Source organism: Sciurus vulgaris (genome assembly GCF_902686455.1).
Source record: "Sciurus vulgaris genome assembly, chromosome: 17".
NCBI classification, from domain to species: domain Eukaryota; kingdom Metazoa; phylum Chordata; class Mammalia; order Rodentia; family Sciuridae; genus Sciurus; species Sciurus vulgaris.
The window spans coordinates 66,186,702-66,203,901 of record NC_136478.1 but is presented as its reverse complement, the minus strand read 5'-3'; the positions used below and the strand labels follow the sequence as shown (position 1 = coordinate 66,203,901).

The 17,200-nt window shown below is 47.6% G+C and overlaps 1 protein-coding gene across 2 annotated transcripts in view; it reads right to left on the bottom strand.

The window, feature by feature from the left end:
* Positions 1 to 15,415, bottom strand: part of PPP2R1A (protein phosphatase 2 scaffold subunit Aalpha) — a gene marked incomplete at its 3' end in the record, with an annotated part of 29,320 nt that extends 13,905 nt beyond the window's left edge. Inside the window, exons 1-3 of one of the 2 annotated variants that reach the window (XM_079119869.1) lie at positions 15,254 to 15,415; positions 2,494 to 2,584; positions 67 to 167 (exon numbers count right to left, since the gene is read on the bottom strand). In XM_079119869.1, coding sequence (XP_078975995.1) covers positions 67 to 167; positions 2,494 to 2,584; positions 15,254 to 15,331 — 270 coding nt within the window. In that variant the 5' untranslated portion in view covers positions 15,332 to 15,415. The remainder of the gene's footprint in view (positions 1 to 66; positions 168 to 2,493; positions 2,585 to 15,253) is intronic. The other variant, XM_079119868.1, reaches the window with a different exon arrangement.
* Positions 15,416 to 17,200: the final 1,785 nt, after the last annotated feature.

Below are 17,200 nucleotides of genomic sequence, written 5' to 3'. Positions count from 1 at the left end.
CAGGAAGGATCACAGGTCAGACTTGGCAGAAGGGGTTGGAAGAGGACTTGGCACTTCCAGACTCACCAACAAGCAGTGCACGTACTCTGGGCCTCCCACCAGAGTGGTAAAGGTCCCCAACTGCTCCGCCAGGGCCAAGAGGACCTCATCCTCATCATAGATGGTGTCTGTGGGATCAACACAGATTCTGTTACAGTGCCACCCCCCCAAGTTAAACCCCAGACCCTCAGTAATCCAAGCTTAGAACAGGCAGGCTCCACTCTGCTTCCTTACACTGTCAGCACCCAGTCTCCCACCTACCACCCAACTGGCACAAACACTGAGCCACAGGTTTGGGTTGGACAATAAGTCCCAGGACTGCCCTGTGCTAGGTGTGGGGCAATGGGAGAGGTCTATCACCCACTGAGCCTCATTTACTGCTCCTGAAAAGGGTGCTCATCACTGTTGTCTCTCAGTGAGCAGACGATATGTATACAGGGCAGAACTTGGTCACTGGAAGCTTTCTTGTGTGGGGCAAGCTTCCAGGAAGTTCTGCCAGGAACTTCTTCCTCTTCTGCCTAATACAGTCTTGTCTGTCTTTCCAGACTTGGCTTAGCTTCCACCTCTTGCAGGAATTCCAGAATGGCCCTAGACCAAGTCAGACCCCTTCCTTGGGCCCTCTCCTCCACGCTGCCTTTATCATCACCGTCTGTGTTCACCCTGGGCTGGCCCCTGGATGTACCCACTCCTGCCAGATACCAGCAAAGAGCTCGATTCAGATTCGGAACGACTGATTCTGCAATGGGAAAATGATCCCTGTATGACCAATTCAAAGGCCTCTCCCCTTGAGCTCAAGACTCTCCCCAAGGCCGTGGGAACTGCTACCACTGGCAGAGAGAACCATGTCTCTGACATCCACCAGCATTTGAACACCTCTGAGCTTGGATTTTTGCTATCTGCAAGCCAAGGAGAGTGGCCTAAGGAGAAAGCAGGCCTGCGGACACTTTGATTTCACACTTCCAGCTGCCAGAAATGCAAAACTAAATTTCTGATGTTTAAGACACCTGGTCTGTGGTATTTTGTCCTTAGCAAAAAAATATAATGTGGTAATTTTCCTCGTATAACAAATTCAGAATGTACGTGAGGTTTTTCTACATCTAACTGGCTCTACCCTTAGCAGCTATCGACGATGGTACCCTGTCCTCCCCTACAGGTTTAAACCCAACTGCTCCCTGTTTCAGCAAACTCCAACGCACCTGGTTTGGGGGTCACCTGCTCAGAATCACAAGTGCACACACCTACTCCTCAGGTGGTGGTCAGAGTTTCACACACCTGTGCCCCTTAGCCACAGCGTCACTGTGAGCAAGTCACTGAACTCGTTCTGGCCTGTTTTCCCAACTGCTGGTGGGAGGGGTAACAGTCCTGGCCGCCTCCAACCCTAGGATCATCCCTGGGTCCAGAAGGGATGACCAGAGAGCAGACACCGCCAGTGGCAGCACTTAGACCTTCAGCTGCAGTTTTAACTAGTACAAATGTAACGTCCAGAGGGAATTTAAGTAGTATGCCTGAGATTCACTACTGACCAAGGTCCAGCCTGTGCCAGGCGTGCCACGAGCAGTCCCACACATCTTCACAGAGGGTGGGCGTGGAGGCAGCCCACCACCAGCAGACGAGCGCGGGCCACAGCCTGGCGCCATCACAGCCCTCTACAGAAGACTGCCTCAGTCCTCACCTTCACTCACACTGCTACACCTATTCACCCATCAGGAATCTGAGGGAGGGCAACACGGGCTGTCTAGTCCCAAGTCACACACAAGGAAAGCAGGAGACTGGATTTGAATCAGGTAGCAGGGACCCCAAGTTTGTGTTACTGGTCCATTAACAAATGCTATCAAGTTTGGAGACATTGCCTCCCCAACAGTACGACCTCAGGCAAATAATTTCACCTCTCCACATCTCCGTCTCCTCATCCACAAAACGGGGACAGTAGTATCACTGGCCACACGGCACTGCTGAGAGATTGGCTTGGTGAATGGCAAGGGAGAGAAACCCTCACAGGTGTAGGCACCACATGAACGCTTCATGTGAACTGACTCAATTTCACAGAACAGCCCAGATACCACCGGCACATGGCAAGCATATTCCAAGTGTCAGCAGTCATCATTCATCTCTAATGCTCAGTCATGCTAGAATGCAGAGATGATTATCCCCATTTTGTTGATAGAAAATAAAAAAGGGAAGAGTCAAGTAAAGAAACCTGCTACAGTCATCAGCTAACAGCTGGAGCCCAGTGCAGATGGGCTTCAAGTGCCTCGAGGCCCCGACACCAGCCTGCCACCATCACTGCAGGCCTTCACTCAGCAGGGCTGCACCTGACTCCTGAAGCCCTGTCCCCACTTCACAGAAGCATGGAGCAGGCACAGTATGTTAGGTCTGCAATGCACTTCTATTTTAATCAGTAGGAACCACCCGGTACTTGCCCTCCACCTGTGCCCCAGGAGTCCACCTCATTACCTGTAAGGAAGGGCAGAAGCTCGCTTCGGGTCCTCTCAACCCCGAGGGCCAAGGCAATGGTGGACAGCTTCTTAATGCTGTTGAGGCGAAGCTAACCAGAGAACAAAAAAAGGGAAGAAAGTTAGGAATCCACAACTCAAGGCAGTTCCACAGCTCTGGAAACCAGTCAATTCCTAGAAACATCTACATGTAAAGATTTTCAGTAGTGATGTAGTCATCACCTACCAAATGTTCTACGACCTCGAATGGACCATTAAAAACAATGGTAGGAAAAAACAAACAAAACACAAAAGCAATGGCAGCAGAGGCAACCAGATGCCAGAGCACCCTCTGGGTCTCACCGAGCCCACCACTCCTCAGCGGCACTTCTCAAGACTGCACCCTGCCTCCCAACACCGCTCCCCCTGCTTCGCCCATCTGACAAGATATGCGTGCCCTTGGACGGCAGCAGCCTTGGCACAGAAGGCTTACTCTGGGCCAGGTCCTACGCCAGGCACTCACTCAAGATCCCACTTCACCCTCACAACAGCCCTTGAGATCTAAGCTATTTTCTAAAGTCCCCTTTTACGAAGGGAAACAGGCTTAGGGAGCCAAAGTTCCTTCTCAGAGTCACAGAGCTAAGATGGCCTGAAGCAGGCATTGAAAGCCAAGGTTGCTAGCTAACAGTGATGATGAAGTAACTAACAATGCCACAACATTCCTATGAAACAACAGCATTAATAGTGCTGATATACCACTAGCATAGTGGATTAACCTGTGGCCCATGATTATGACACATATTTTCATTTTCTTCTAGAGTTCCTACCTTGTAACTCTCTCCTCAAGGCAGGCTGCAGACACCAAAATTTCTCTTTCTCAAGGTAGGCTACAGAAACTGTAACCTTCCTCAATCTGTCTTGGAGCTGCCCCAGATGGAATTCTCTGGAATTCCTCATCTGACAGTAGATCATAAGACCCCCACTTCAGAATGGGTCCTACCCATACCCTGGCAACAGGAACGCTTGCACACAGGCCTAGCTGGATTTTCCCACCCTGTCTATTATTAGATCACATCCTCAGAGCCTGCAGAGGAAACCCTGCTGACACCTTGATTTTAGACTTCTGGTCTCCAAAGAGAGACAGGACAAATCTGCTGTCTTAAGTCACCTGGTTTGTGGTGATTTGCTGCAGTACATAGCTCTAGAAAATGAATACATTGGTTAACACACGACAGGTCACTCTCAGAGCATTTATGTGGCGGATCCTCAATGCAGCCTGTCCAGCCTGGGAAGAAGGCTTTGCTGACACCTCTCCACCCGTGGCAGAGGTCCAGCTGCTCTGACTGCAGGCTGACTCCACAAGTGTGGGTCTCTCAAGGCTGTCCAGAGATGTGAAAAGACCACGCAGTGGGCGTCAAGGAAGCAGCCAAGGGTGAGCCAGCACCAGTGGTCACACACAGGAGTCCTCTCAGTGGAGAACAGGAGGGACTGGGTGAGGCAAGGAGCAGGCTCCCACTGCCTGCTCTGAGCCCAGGGAAAACTGAGAAGAGGTCTACAAGTGACCGAGGGCCTATGAGGGGTATTCTCTGGTGAGGGGTCTAAGCACCTCCTTGGACCACAGGCAACACTGAGATCCTAATGAAACGCACACCCGGAATTTCTCACAGAACTTTACTGGGCCTTTTGGACCACCTGAGCTTCAGGTGGCCCCAAAACTCATCTTCTGAGCAATAAAAGGACCAAAGAATAAAGTCCTGTTAGACAGTTAGACACACAATTCACTTTCAAATGATAAAATGTACACAGAAACATACCTATGGAATGATAGAAAAGCAAATACAACGAAAATGATCCATCACCGAATCTGGGTGCTAAGTATACAGCAGCTTAGGGTGTCAGCCAAGAGGTCAGTAAAATTGTTCCATGAACTGCTGGTAGATATTCTCAGCTTTGCACACCCCCCACCCAGTCTCTATCCCAAACACTCAACTTTGCCCTCATGGTACAAGAGCAGCCGCAGAACCCAATATCGTATACACAAAGGAGCGTGGCTGTGTTCCAACAAAAGCATACTGTGCAAGCAGGAGTGACTGAATGTGGCCCACAGGCTGCACTTCGCCGACTCTTGTACTAGTTTTTCAATGTTCTTGTGTCTGAACCTTTTCATAAGGTACAGGGGGAGCACTGCTCTGGTTGCCTGTCTTCTTCATCTTTGCTTCAGACTAGCTCTGAGCTCTCCCAGCTGCACGTCAGGGAAAGGCAAGCACGGGCCGAGGGCTGAAGGGAGCAGCAGCCCCGAGGACCACAGGAAGTGAGCCTCACCACAATGATCATCGTAACCAGGCCAGCAAACGTGCCGACCACTTCTGTTGGTTGTTTCCTGTGCACTTCTGAACGCTCAACAAGGGTGATCAACACAATCCCCAGAACGGTGCCCATGGGTTTGTTTCTAGAATGACTCATTTTACAGGGAGGGTGGTGACTTGGAGAAGCTGTCACCTGCTGGAAAGCAGCGGAGCCACAAGCAGAGCTCACGTACCTGACTCAATCTCAACATCACACCACCATTAAGGGAGATACCCAAGAGGCAGGTTCAGAGAGCAGCCCTCCTCTCCCACAGTGGAGAGCTGTCCTTGGACATCCTAGTTGTGGTTTTGTTGATAATGTCCACGGGTCTGTTTGGGCAGAGGGCACAAGAATGCCTAATAAAGGTGTAACAGGTGCTGTTTCAGAGCCACACCACCTCAGTTCAAGGTAAACTGTTTATACAGAAGCTGTGGGATCTTGGGCAATTTTTCTACCTTTCTGAGCCTCAATTTTTCCACTGGGAAGTGGGAACGATAACCTAACCTCAGAAGGTTGTCATGAGTACAAAATGACAAACTCCCCAGAACACCCTAGCACTAGAAAAAGATCAGTAAAAGCAGCTGTGGCACCCCCTGCTAACAGCACTCTGATTTTGAGTACTTTTTTGGAGGGGGGGCAATGCTGGAGATTGAAAACAGGGCCCTGTGCTTACGAGGCAAGCACTCTACTAACTGAGCTACATACCTAGCCCCAGCACTCTGATTTTGTTGGGGTAATCAGGAAGAGCACAACAGGCAGCTGGCTAGCTGCCCACCAAAATGTGGTGGCAGATTATACCCACAGTGCTTACTATGCATGCTTTAGCGTTCAACTCATCTGACCCTCACACCCCCATGAGGGGACACAGGACACCCATCTGAGGGTAGAGAAAGCAAGCACAGAGTGGCTGAACACCCTCACACAGTCCACGGGGAGCAGAGCCAGAATACAGTCTAGCCACCAGGTGCTACTGGTCCACAGGCCTCTGCCTTTTCTAGTGGGAGGGAAGCTGGCGCTGGTGCCATGGACCCCTTAGCAAGGTCCAGTGTTAGCAGGCCTAGCACTGGCACGATTTTGAAATAGAGTAAGCATAAACACATTAAATGGAAGCATATTAAGTGGTGCACACAATCGGTAAAATAAGATACGGATATGTTGTGATTCCCACTGGTGACAGGTTATAAAAGGATTCTGTAATAATATGCTTTCAATAGAAGAAAAGTTAAATGTAAGTTAGAAGTTAGTGGAAATTAAGTTATTGTTCCCATTCAAATTCATGGGCCTTCCTGGGAATCAGAGATGAGCCCCAGTCAAGAGCACCTACTTCGGTTATACTGTGGTTCATATCACCTGCTTTTCAGCTATGAATAAGACCCCCTTGAAAAAGACATTTCCAAATCACCTTAATTCTGGATCTGCTACTTGAAGACTAGCACATGGTCAATGAAACCCAAGTGAAAATGGTATGTGCTACTTCCTGCTTTTACAGTGGGATGGTATCACACCTTCCTTCCTGTTTGGAATGTGGTCATAATGTCTGGAGCTTCAGGAGCCATCTCAGGGCCTTGAGGCAACCTGGAAGGTATTTGTAAAAAAACAATATGCAGAGTACAATGCTAAGAGAGTGGAACCCTAACATCCTGGAGTGTTAGAGCGGCCTGGACTGCCACCAGACACTTTGATCATCAGTCAGAAATAAACTTCAAGTTCATTTAAGCCCCTGTTATTTAGAGTTTTCTTATCATTGTAAACTTGATCCCAACTGACCCAGTATACGGTCTAGTTGCAAATGAGACCTAAGGACAAGTCTGCTGAGGAGTTCGTAAAAGAACACTTCCTTGACACAAGAGAGGAAGAAGAAGACAAGTAAGTCTTTCTATGTCCTGGGCTGGCTCTTCTTTCAGTGTGGTTCCAAGAGGACAGCAGATGCTATGGCAACCCTGTGGCCACTCAAGGCTGGTCAAAGGAGTGTCACACTTGACCTAATTCTGTGATATCCCTGAGGAGCTGAACTTGTATGGAAAAAAAAAATTATGGACTTGCTGTTTAACAAACCTCGACTGGGTTTCCCTGTAGCATTCTTAACGAACAGTTATTAATGTCAGTAAGACTCCTTTGCTGTCCCTTCATCATGTCATATCCCAAAAGGACTTCCTTGTGTACTGCATTCTAAGTGTGCTCCACCAGCACCTACTAGAGTCCACCCACAGGGCTTCATGTTACTCTTTTACCAAGGACCTATCTGTCTCTAGAAGAACTGGGCAAGAGCCCAGTTCAGGAAGGCCTAAGGAATAAAATCCCCCTTCCCTTTGCATGCACCTGTAGAAACACTACCCACTTCTAAGACTCACCTCACATTCAAACCATGGAGTTTTCAATGAAATGAGTGAGTGCAGTATGATCCCACAGGATCTCACACATAGAATGTCTTCCTTTCAAAATCAAAATAAAAAGCCAGTGGCCTTGCCAGAGGTCTTACTCTGGCTGACTTGTTGCCTGTCTAGTGATCCATTTTCATTCCCCATCACTCCCCTTGTTCTCTGGGTGCCTGTCACAATGGCTTCCTTGAGAGTAATCAACCAATGAAAAACCCACAGCCACTCCCAGCCCAGGTCTGCACACTTGCTGGCTTGTTGTTTCCTTAGTCTGGTAAGTTCTCTCCCACGTGCCGCAGGGCTCTTCCCTCACCTGGTGACCCACCACTCTGAATGGTACCCACCACTCTGCACGGCTTAACTTCTATCATGCCCCAACATGCGTTTGCTAGCTTACTGTTTCTCCTCCCCTCCTAGAGTATGAGCCTGACCAGGACAAAGGATTCTGCCTCCTTCACTCTGCTCCAAGAACCTAGTGCAGGGCCTGACACAGAGAAAGTACACAATAAATATTTGCAGGCTTAATTTTGGTAAAATAAACAATACAGATGTTAGCATATGCAGAGGAAAAAAGTACTCAGAGAAATATGCTCAAAACAGTTGCTGTTTGGGACAGATGGTGGCCAATAATGGAGGTGGGATGTGTCTGTGATGCGTATGCTTTGACAATGTTCAGCGAATGACATTGTATCCCCACCATAAAGCCCTAAGGTCTAATGCAGCTGTCCTCTTTATTCCATGAAGGACTAAATTTTTAAATGAAAATAAGGTGTGTGGGTGGATGTGTGTGGAAAAAATAAGCACCCACCTGATGACTGTTTAGACTCACTGAGAAATGAGAACAGCCAACATGACCTCTACATCTGTGGCATCTGAATTTTTTTTTCCTTCTTTTTTAAAAATAATCAATGAGGGGACTGGGGTTGTAGCTCAGTGGTAGAGCACTTGCCTCACATGTGTGAAGCACTGGGTTCGATTCTCAGCACCACATATAAATAAATAAAATAAAGGTCCATTGACAACTAAAAAACTGTTTAAAAAAAAAAAAAAATCAACGAGTCTACTCTGGCTTCACCTTTACTGGCTAAGGATCCTCAAGCCAGTCCCAGGCACCTTGGAACTACAGTTTCCACTGTAAAATGAGAAATAAAGGCCTGCCTCACAGGATAGCCAGGATGATCAAAGGAGGACCACAGAAAAAGAGCCTGACACAGAAGCACTTGCTATTACCCATTATTATTCTCATGTGCTTCTGAAGCAGGGAAAAGGAAAAAGTACACTAAAATGGGGGGGAGAGTAATCTCCCCACCCGCCTGGAAGCAACAGCACTTCTCAGTTTGTTTGGCATTATGATCGTTTACAGACGTGCCTGTTCCCCCATCTGGAAGGCACCTTGTCTCTGGGATAAGGAAGGAGCAGGACGAGTACCAAGTGAAGATTCGTGAACTAGACTTCAGTACAGGGCTGGTCCTACTAAAAAACAAACAGAGCTTTTGGCAAAACAGCACCAAAAGAAAACAAGGAAGCTCCTGCCTCTGCCAAGGCACTGAGAGCCAAGGTAGAGCAGAAAGGCATCAAGTCACATACACACCCCCGCATGACACCCACCTTCCAGGGGCCCAAGATACTGCAGCTCCAGAGGCAGCCCAAATACCCTAAGCAGACCCTCCCAAGAAGCACAGTGACTGCCATCCCACCATCAAGCTTTCCTGACCACTGAGTCTACCACGAAGCAGACGGGAGGCACTGCTCTGTTGCCAGTGTTCACTCTGGACACCAAGGCCAACAAGCACTAGACCAGCCACACTGTAAAGGAGCTCTATCTCACTGGTGTGGCCAAGGTCAACAGGCTGACCAGTCCTAACGGACAGAAGGCCTAGGTTCAACTGGCTCCTGACTGTGATGCTTTGGATGCTGAAAACAATCAAAATGGTCTAAACTAAGTCCAGCTGGTTAGTTTTAACTATGTTTTCTCACTATAAATACACATACACAACAAATTTTGAAGGTTTTAAAAACCCAACTACTATTTACAGAGTGCTTTCTATGTGCTAGGTTCAAAACTAGAACTTATACCTGTTCTCTCTCACAGCCAGGGAAGAGCCAAACACGACTCTGCACTCACGTTCTCACAGATGAGAAAACTAAGGCAGAGAGGGGGATGCTGTCCCTCAGTGAATTTGGGCAAAGCCACTGCCCTCTTCCACCTCTTCCAACTCCTTATTTGTAAACTCTCAGAGGGCAAACTCCTTTTTCTCTGTTCTGCTTTACCAAGTCCCCAGACACTCCATAAAAAGAAGCCAGTATCTGGAACACCATGTTTCCAAAATGTAGACACAGGGGAATTCTGTAGTGTCTCAGATGATGGCTAGTAACTGCTGTCTTTACATAGTCCATCTAATTTAATTGCAAAACCCTGGTTGGTGTGCCTTCCATTCATTTTTTCATTTAACTAGAACACCAAGGTCCCAGGGATGGAGATGTAGTTCAGTTCAGTGATAGAGTGCTGGCCTAGCACTGGGTTCCATCTGCAGTACTTGGGGGGGGGGGGGGGGGGGCAGGAAAGAAAAGAAGACCAAAGGCCAAAGGCAAACACCCAAAGGGTTGAGTAACTTCTGTGGGGGCCAATCTGGAATTCGAACCTTGCCGTGCCCTGCCCAGGACACTGCCTCTTCTATGTGATCTCTGGGGTAAGGCCGTCTCTGCAGGGGGGCCAAAGATGGGTGGTGGAATGTGCCCTGAAGCCTGGTGTCTTTGGACAATTCTAGTTTTGCCACTCATGAGGTTGTATGATATTGGTTGAGTATCCTTATTAAATAGGAAGAATCAGACTCAAGATTCATGGCCAAATCTGATTTAAACCAAACCAACTATAAAAGGATGCTTCTGAAACAATCAGGAAAATCAGATGATACCAAAGAATTGCTGCTAACTTTCTTGGGTGTGATAATGGCAGTGCAGTTATAAAAGTGTCCACTGTTTCAGAAGCGCATACTGAATGATGGAGGAGGAAATGTCTGAAGCCTGGATTTTTTAAATGCTTCAGGAAAAAAAGAAGAGGAAAAGATGAAACAAATGTGGCAAATATTAAAAACATTGCTGTAGCTAGGTATCTAGTATTATTTTCTCTACTTTGATGTATGTTTGAAATTTGATGATTAAAAAATTTTTAATGGAAAAGGATTTAATTAACACAAACAAAGTACTCAGCACACTGTATAGCACAGAGCAGGGTTTTCCAGCCTCAGCACTGCAGTCATTTGGGGCTGCGTAATCCCTGGTTGTCGGGAGGGGTGAGGTGTGCTGTCCTGGGCATAGCAGGATGTGGTGTAGCATTGGTGGCTTCTACCTGGCAGATGTCACCAGCACTCCTCGCAGCTGGGACACTGCTTTCTGGTCTCCGTCTGGAATTTGCTTGCAGGGGAGGCTTGGGCAAGACATGCAAACCTAGTGAATCTATGGTGGGTCCAGCAGGGAGAACTAAACCTCTGCTCCTTACCACATCTACTACCTCACCTTCCAAGTATAAGGTCCTTAGCTGTCATGAGGAACGAATGAAATCATCACCTGCTCAACGCCTTTACCTTGAGACAGCCACTTACCATGCCATTTCACAGCACCTCCACAACCAGGTGGATGCTGATTCTTCATCATTATCCTCATTTTACAGATGAGGGGTCTGGACCCAAAGATGGGAGCTACTCCAGGGGCACAGAGAACAAACTGGCAGAGCTGAGATCAAACTTCCATCATCCTCGCTGCCTCCCTCTACATCACCCACCAACACCACATCCAACTCATCAGCCCTTCTTGACATGTTCCGAATCTAACCACCACCTTCCTCCATCTATGTGCTAACACTGGTCCTGTGTTCTGCAGTGGCTTCTCATTAAGACTACCTGCTCCTGCACATCTCCTGCCCCAAAAGCCAGAAGGACACTTTAGAACATTTCACTGTTCTGCCCAGATCTTTGCCCTGCCCACAGGCCTCACCTAATCTAGCCTCATCTTAGTCCTCACATCACACCACTTCACCATACACCCAACTTCAGCCATGTGGGCCTTTCTGCTGTTCTCTGAATGCATCAAACACTAAGGGCTCTGTACCTGCTTTCTCTCTGCCCAGGTTCTTTTTCCTCACCTGTTCATTTCCCTTCACTTCATTCAAGGCCTGTTCAACATCCCTTCTCGGGGGAGCCTTCCCTAACCTGAACATCAGCCCTGGGCTTGCTCTATTCCCTGTCACTGCCCTGTTTTTCTTCTCAGCAAACACTACCACTGACATCACACTACTGATCAATCATCTGTCTTCTACTAAAGTATACACTCCACAAGGGCAGCAGCTTTGCTGTTTTGCTCCCTACAGTATCTGAAATGGAATCGCCCACAATAGCAGGCACATTATATCTGCATAAATATTTTCTGAAAAGAATGTATTCAGACTACAGGATCTGGTATTCCATGTTCTTTCTAGTATACTGTACTGTCTCACTGAAGACAGGAGAAATCTATAAGGCCAAATTCTACTCCACCCTGAGTCTTACATCCTTTGATATTCTTTCCTGGCTTTTCTATGCCTCAGCTGTAAGGCTTTGGCCAAGTTATTTACCTTTACTGCACTTCAGTTTCCTCATCTGGAAAATGTGGACAAGCAAGGGACCTACTTCAAGGTTGTGAGAATCCAATGAGAACACAAAAAATGTTCCTTTGAACAGCATCTTGCAGAGGCAAATATCAGGTAATTTGATAGAGATGGTTTAAGTCAGGAGTTAACATTTTTCCCCTCCAAACGGAGAGACAGTAAATATTTGGGGCTTTGAGGGCCAGACCCTCTCTTTAAATACTCTACTACTGTAGCACGAAAGCTGCCACAGAAGACATGCAAACATATGGACAAATCTGAGTTTTAAAAATAATTAATTAAAATAAAAAACTTTATTTAAACAAGCAAGCAAGCATAGGGCCAGGCAGCTATTTGCCAATCCCTAGTTTCAATGATGGCTCACAAGGTCTTTGCAAGGTCTGACCTTGGCTTCCTATTCAACTTCATTTCCCATCATAAACAGCTCATTCCCTTGGCTCCTATGGCCTTCTTCCTGTTTCCTAACACTTTCTACATACTCCTGCCTAGGGACCTTTACACTGATTTCCTCTGCGTGGAATGGTAGTTCATAGACATTCACGGTGCCTGCTGCCTCCTCTGTGTTACCTACGCTGGCCATCCTATATAAAGTTACAGCACACTCTCCAATCTTCTCCACACACAATCCTACTTCATTTTTCTCCACAGTACTGATCAGCGTCTACCACCCTCTATAAAATGAACTTGATTTCTTGTTTGCCTCAAGAAAGTGAGCTCCACAAGGGCATTTTTGTTCATGGTACACTGTCATGTCCGCATTACCCAGATCAATGCCTAGCACACAGTTAAGTACTCCATACATACTTGCTGAGTGAGTAGTGCCCCTTCAATGACTTCAAGGCAAAAAAAAAAAAAGAAAGAAAAAAAGTAACAAAAAATAACCTTCAATTATTTAAATTAAGAAAGCAAAAAGAAAACACTTTATAATCATCCTCAATATTCTACGAATTTTCTCCTCAATCTCTACTTTCTAATTATAGTAATTGTGATAGGCAGAATGAGACCCACCAATCAATATATTCATGTTCTAATCTCCAGAACACATGAGAATCTACTTTATATTGCAAAAAAAGATTGCGTGGAGGTGACTGAGGTTAGGAACTTGAGATGGGAGTATGATGCTAGATTATCTGTGTGGGCCAGAGAACCTTTCCTGACTGTGGTCAGAAGCAGATGTGACTAGAAAGAATAGTTGGAGAGAAGCAATGTGGTTGGCTTTGAAAACAGAGAAACGAGTCATGGGCCAAGGACTGTGACAGCCTTAAGAAGCTGGAAATGGTGGGGAAACAAGATTTTCCCCTAGAGTCTCATCAAAGGAACACAGCCTTGACCACACCTTGATTTTAAGTCCAGCGAGACCCATGACAGTCTTTGGATCTCCAGAACTATAAGACAATACATTTGTGTTCTTTAATATAACAAGTTTATAGCAACTGTTACAGCAACCATAGGAAACTAGAATGTTGAGCAAAGATAACCAAGCTCCTTCTTGCCTCAAGGCAAATCTCCCATAAAACAGCTTCTCAATCTTAGCACTAAGGATATTTAGGGCTGGATAATTTTTTTTCCCCCTTTCTGCTTTGGGGCCAATGTTCAGTGCATTGTAGAATGTTTAACAGCATCTACCTGCACCCACTAGAGGCCAACAGCAATCCCATGGTATGACAACCAAAAATGTCTCCAGACATTGCCAAATGTCCCCTGGTGGGCTAAATCACTCCAAGATGGGAATGAGTAATTACAGGTCTGCTCCCTCTGGGAGGCTCTTCTTCCAATCCCACCTTCAACTATGCATCCTCAGAAGTACCTTCCCTGACTGGCTCACCCCACTCTGTACTTCCTGTGCCCCCTGCCCAGAAACCTCACAGTTCCTTCCCTTGCCTCTGCAGTAGGGTTATTTACTCAAACATCAAAGTCTCCCCTGACCACTCTTTAAAATCACATCCCTCATCACACACATAAATTCCCATCTGATACAATATACATTTCACCTGATATCCACTGTCTGTTTCCCCTCACTACAAGGTAAATTCCCATGGCCTGGAGTTTGTCTGTCTTGTTCCCTGCTGTGCAACAGTGTCAAGGACAATGCCCAGAGTAGAGGCCCAACAAACCCTTGCTGATTCACTATCACATCATCCCTTTTGTTTCCTTCTCACCATTTCTTACATGTTAATAATACTGTATACTTAGTTCTGTTTACCTGCAATATACCTGTATCCTGACAGCACCTGATGTGACCATAATATGCCTGACACTATAGACAATTCAGGTGTCCACTAAACAAATGAATTCATACAAGGGGCCAATTAACTAGATATTTAACCACATTTGAGAGAAGAGGAAGACAAGGTTTAAAGAGATTAAATGCCCACTGTCAATCAGCAAGAAGTGGAAGAGCCAGGATTTTCAACTGCAGTCTATCTGACACCAGAACCTAGAAGGCAGTCAGGTTCAGCAGGCTTCCCAGTGCACCTAGCTTAACTTCATAAAGGGGAAACGGGCCCAAATGGAGGATGGGACCTCTTCAAATGCCAATCCTAATAACACAGCTAACATTTACTGGGCCCTTACAAGCGCCCAGGTACCGTTCTATTTTATGATTTCAGTTCCTCACAAACACCCAATAAAGCGAAGACTATCATTAGCCTCTATTTTATGGAAAACAACCCCAGGGCGATGAAATAACGTGCACAAGGTCATTCGGAGGGTGGGAGGTGGACCTGGAGTCTGAACTCAGCTCACACCCAAGCCAGCCGGGATCAGGGGTCTGGGCCACCCTAACGAACTCACCAGAAATGTCAGTCCCCTAAGGAAACTGTCCTAAGGGGCAGCGGGAGCCAGGAGGGTTTCTACGGCGTGATTCACCCCCAAATCTGGCTAGCCCTTCCCTCGGGAGGAGAGTGCTTTCACGTCTCCCTCGCCTTGGGGATCTACTCCAAAATCAGTCGCGGAGGGCGGGCAGGAATGGGGATGGCAGCCTTGCCTCTCGGTCCCCACCTGACCCAGCTGTAGAGACCCAAGGAAGGGTGGCCATCCCTGAGCCGCGCTGAAAAGACCCCCGCCCCACCTCGCGAGAATCCTGCACGCTGCCCAGACCCAGGGGCCACTCAGCCTGCGGCCAATCACCTAGGCGCCCGCACTCCCCCACCCCGGCCGCCGCGCCCAGGTCCCGGGCCGCCGCGCGCTCCGCAGGCCCGGGACCCGCGCGGCTCGCCAGCCCCCGCCCTCCGCGGACCGACACCCAATCCAGGGCGCCGTCTCTTGGAGTCCGGCGACCCGGAACGATGAGAGCGGAACGCTGATTGGCCTCGTCTCCTTCCGCCACTCCCAGCGAACGCTCAGCCCTCTCCAAGAGGGCCTTCCGCGCCCCGGTGTCCCCCTCCCCGTCTTCCCCAACTCCCTTGGAGTCTCCGGACCTGAACATCCTCGTTGCGAAGTTCATCTATGAGCACCGCAATGGGGTAGAGCGAGTCGTCGCCGTCAGCCGCCGCCATCTTGGCTCCGTCCCGTTCCTATCAGACTGCGGCCAGCGCTGTGCTGAAACGGGGTTAGGAGGGGCAGTGCTGGGAGGAGGAGGAAAGGCGGGCGTGGGGCCGCCTGAGCCACTCTACAGGGGCTGCCCCACCGTCATTGGCCGCGTTACGGGGCGCCAAGCCCGCATTTCTTTGGTCCGAGCAAGTGAAGTCCCGCCCACTTCCCATTTACCATTGAACAAAAGAAAGAGATTGGTTTACAGTAGGGGAAAGGAAGCGGAAGTGCGGGGTTTCTTAGCGACCAAGATTGTACCCGCCCACGTCGCTGCTAACAACGGCCAAGACGAGCAGTTGCTTCTAACCAATGAGGAGCCCGGAGCGGGAGGAGGCGGATCTGCCCTTGGGCGAGTCTGGGAGCCGGCTTTGCATGACTTGTGGAAGCCGGCGGATCTGCAAGTTTTGGCTGGTCTGGCAGTGGTTAGGCTGGTTGGAGGACCACCTCCCGGCACCGTTGTGCGGGAAGAGGCGGGAGGATCTTTGCTTTCTGTAGAAGCTCTGAAAGGGGTAAAATCCTGACCTTTCCTACTGACGCCCGAGGCCCTATCTAGACGTTTCCTCCTCCCCTTTCCCCCTTGAGGGGTGAAAATAGAGCTGCCTGAGCATTTCTTGTCAACAAGCCTCATCGTCCCAGCTGCACCCCTTTCCTTGGAGTGCTATTCCCGTCCACTCGTCGGATTTCCGCAGAAAATTTCTCCCTGCCCTTCCTCCCCTGGTTTCAAACGTGGTATTTCAGGCGCCTCCCCTAAGACCAGCGGCTTATTTTACTGTCAGAAGTGGAGTCTTTGAACCATCTTAGATCACGCATTTCTTCAAGAAGCCCTAGTTCCTTTGGGCAGCGAGTGTTTCCTAGCTAATCCTTCCGGGGGGGGGGGGGGGGGACGGGGACGTATATTGCTACTAGGTTGTCATCAGTTCCAGATTTTTCAATGGATAGTTCGGGGAACCGTGCATTTTAGAAATTGAGATGGTAGTGATATTTCTAATCATGAATTCATCTTAATAATGTCAATTCAAATAAAAACTTACGGGGTTATAAATTTTATATTTGTACTCCTTTTTCCCCTTATGCCGAAAAAAAATCTTAGTTTTTAGTGACGTTGACATAATTTATATTTTGGGATGTGCCTATAACTATATACTATTTATGTTTTATGTTATTACATTTGGAAACATTAAATATTAAATATACAAAATATACAATAGAAATGTTTTATAATTATTTATTCTATAATTAGGAAAATATATAAAACATATGTGTAATACTTTCAAATACTTCCTTTTGCCCTTAAGAAATTTCCCACTTAGGCGCGGGGCTCAGTGGTGCATGTCTCTAATCCCACCCATTTGGGAGGCTGAAGGAGGAGTACTGCCAAGTTCAAAGGCAGCTTCAGGAAGCTATTGAGGATCTGAGCAACTAAGTGAGACCCTGTAATTAATTAAAAAATACAAAGGCCCGGGGATGTGGCTCAATGGTTCTGTACCTCCAGGTTCAATCCCTTATAACAAAAAAGTAAGAAAGATTTTCCACTTGGAATGTGTAGGCAAAACATTGGGTTTTAAAATTACTTTAAAAGAGTTCTTGTCAGGCACAGTGGCCTACAGCCTGTATCCCAGTGGCTCAGTAGGCCCAGGCAGGAAGATGGCAGGTCAAAGCGAACCTCAACAATCTAGCAAGTTAAATTTAAAGGGAAGGGAAGAAGGACTGTGGATATGACTCACCTGTTAAGCACCCCTGGATTCATTTCTGATACAAAAATAAAATAAAATAAAATTCTTCAGTATGGCTGTTTCCCTATCTTGATATATACTTGCTCATTTGAGAATTCATGT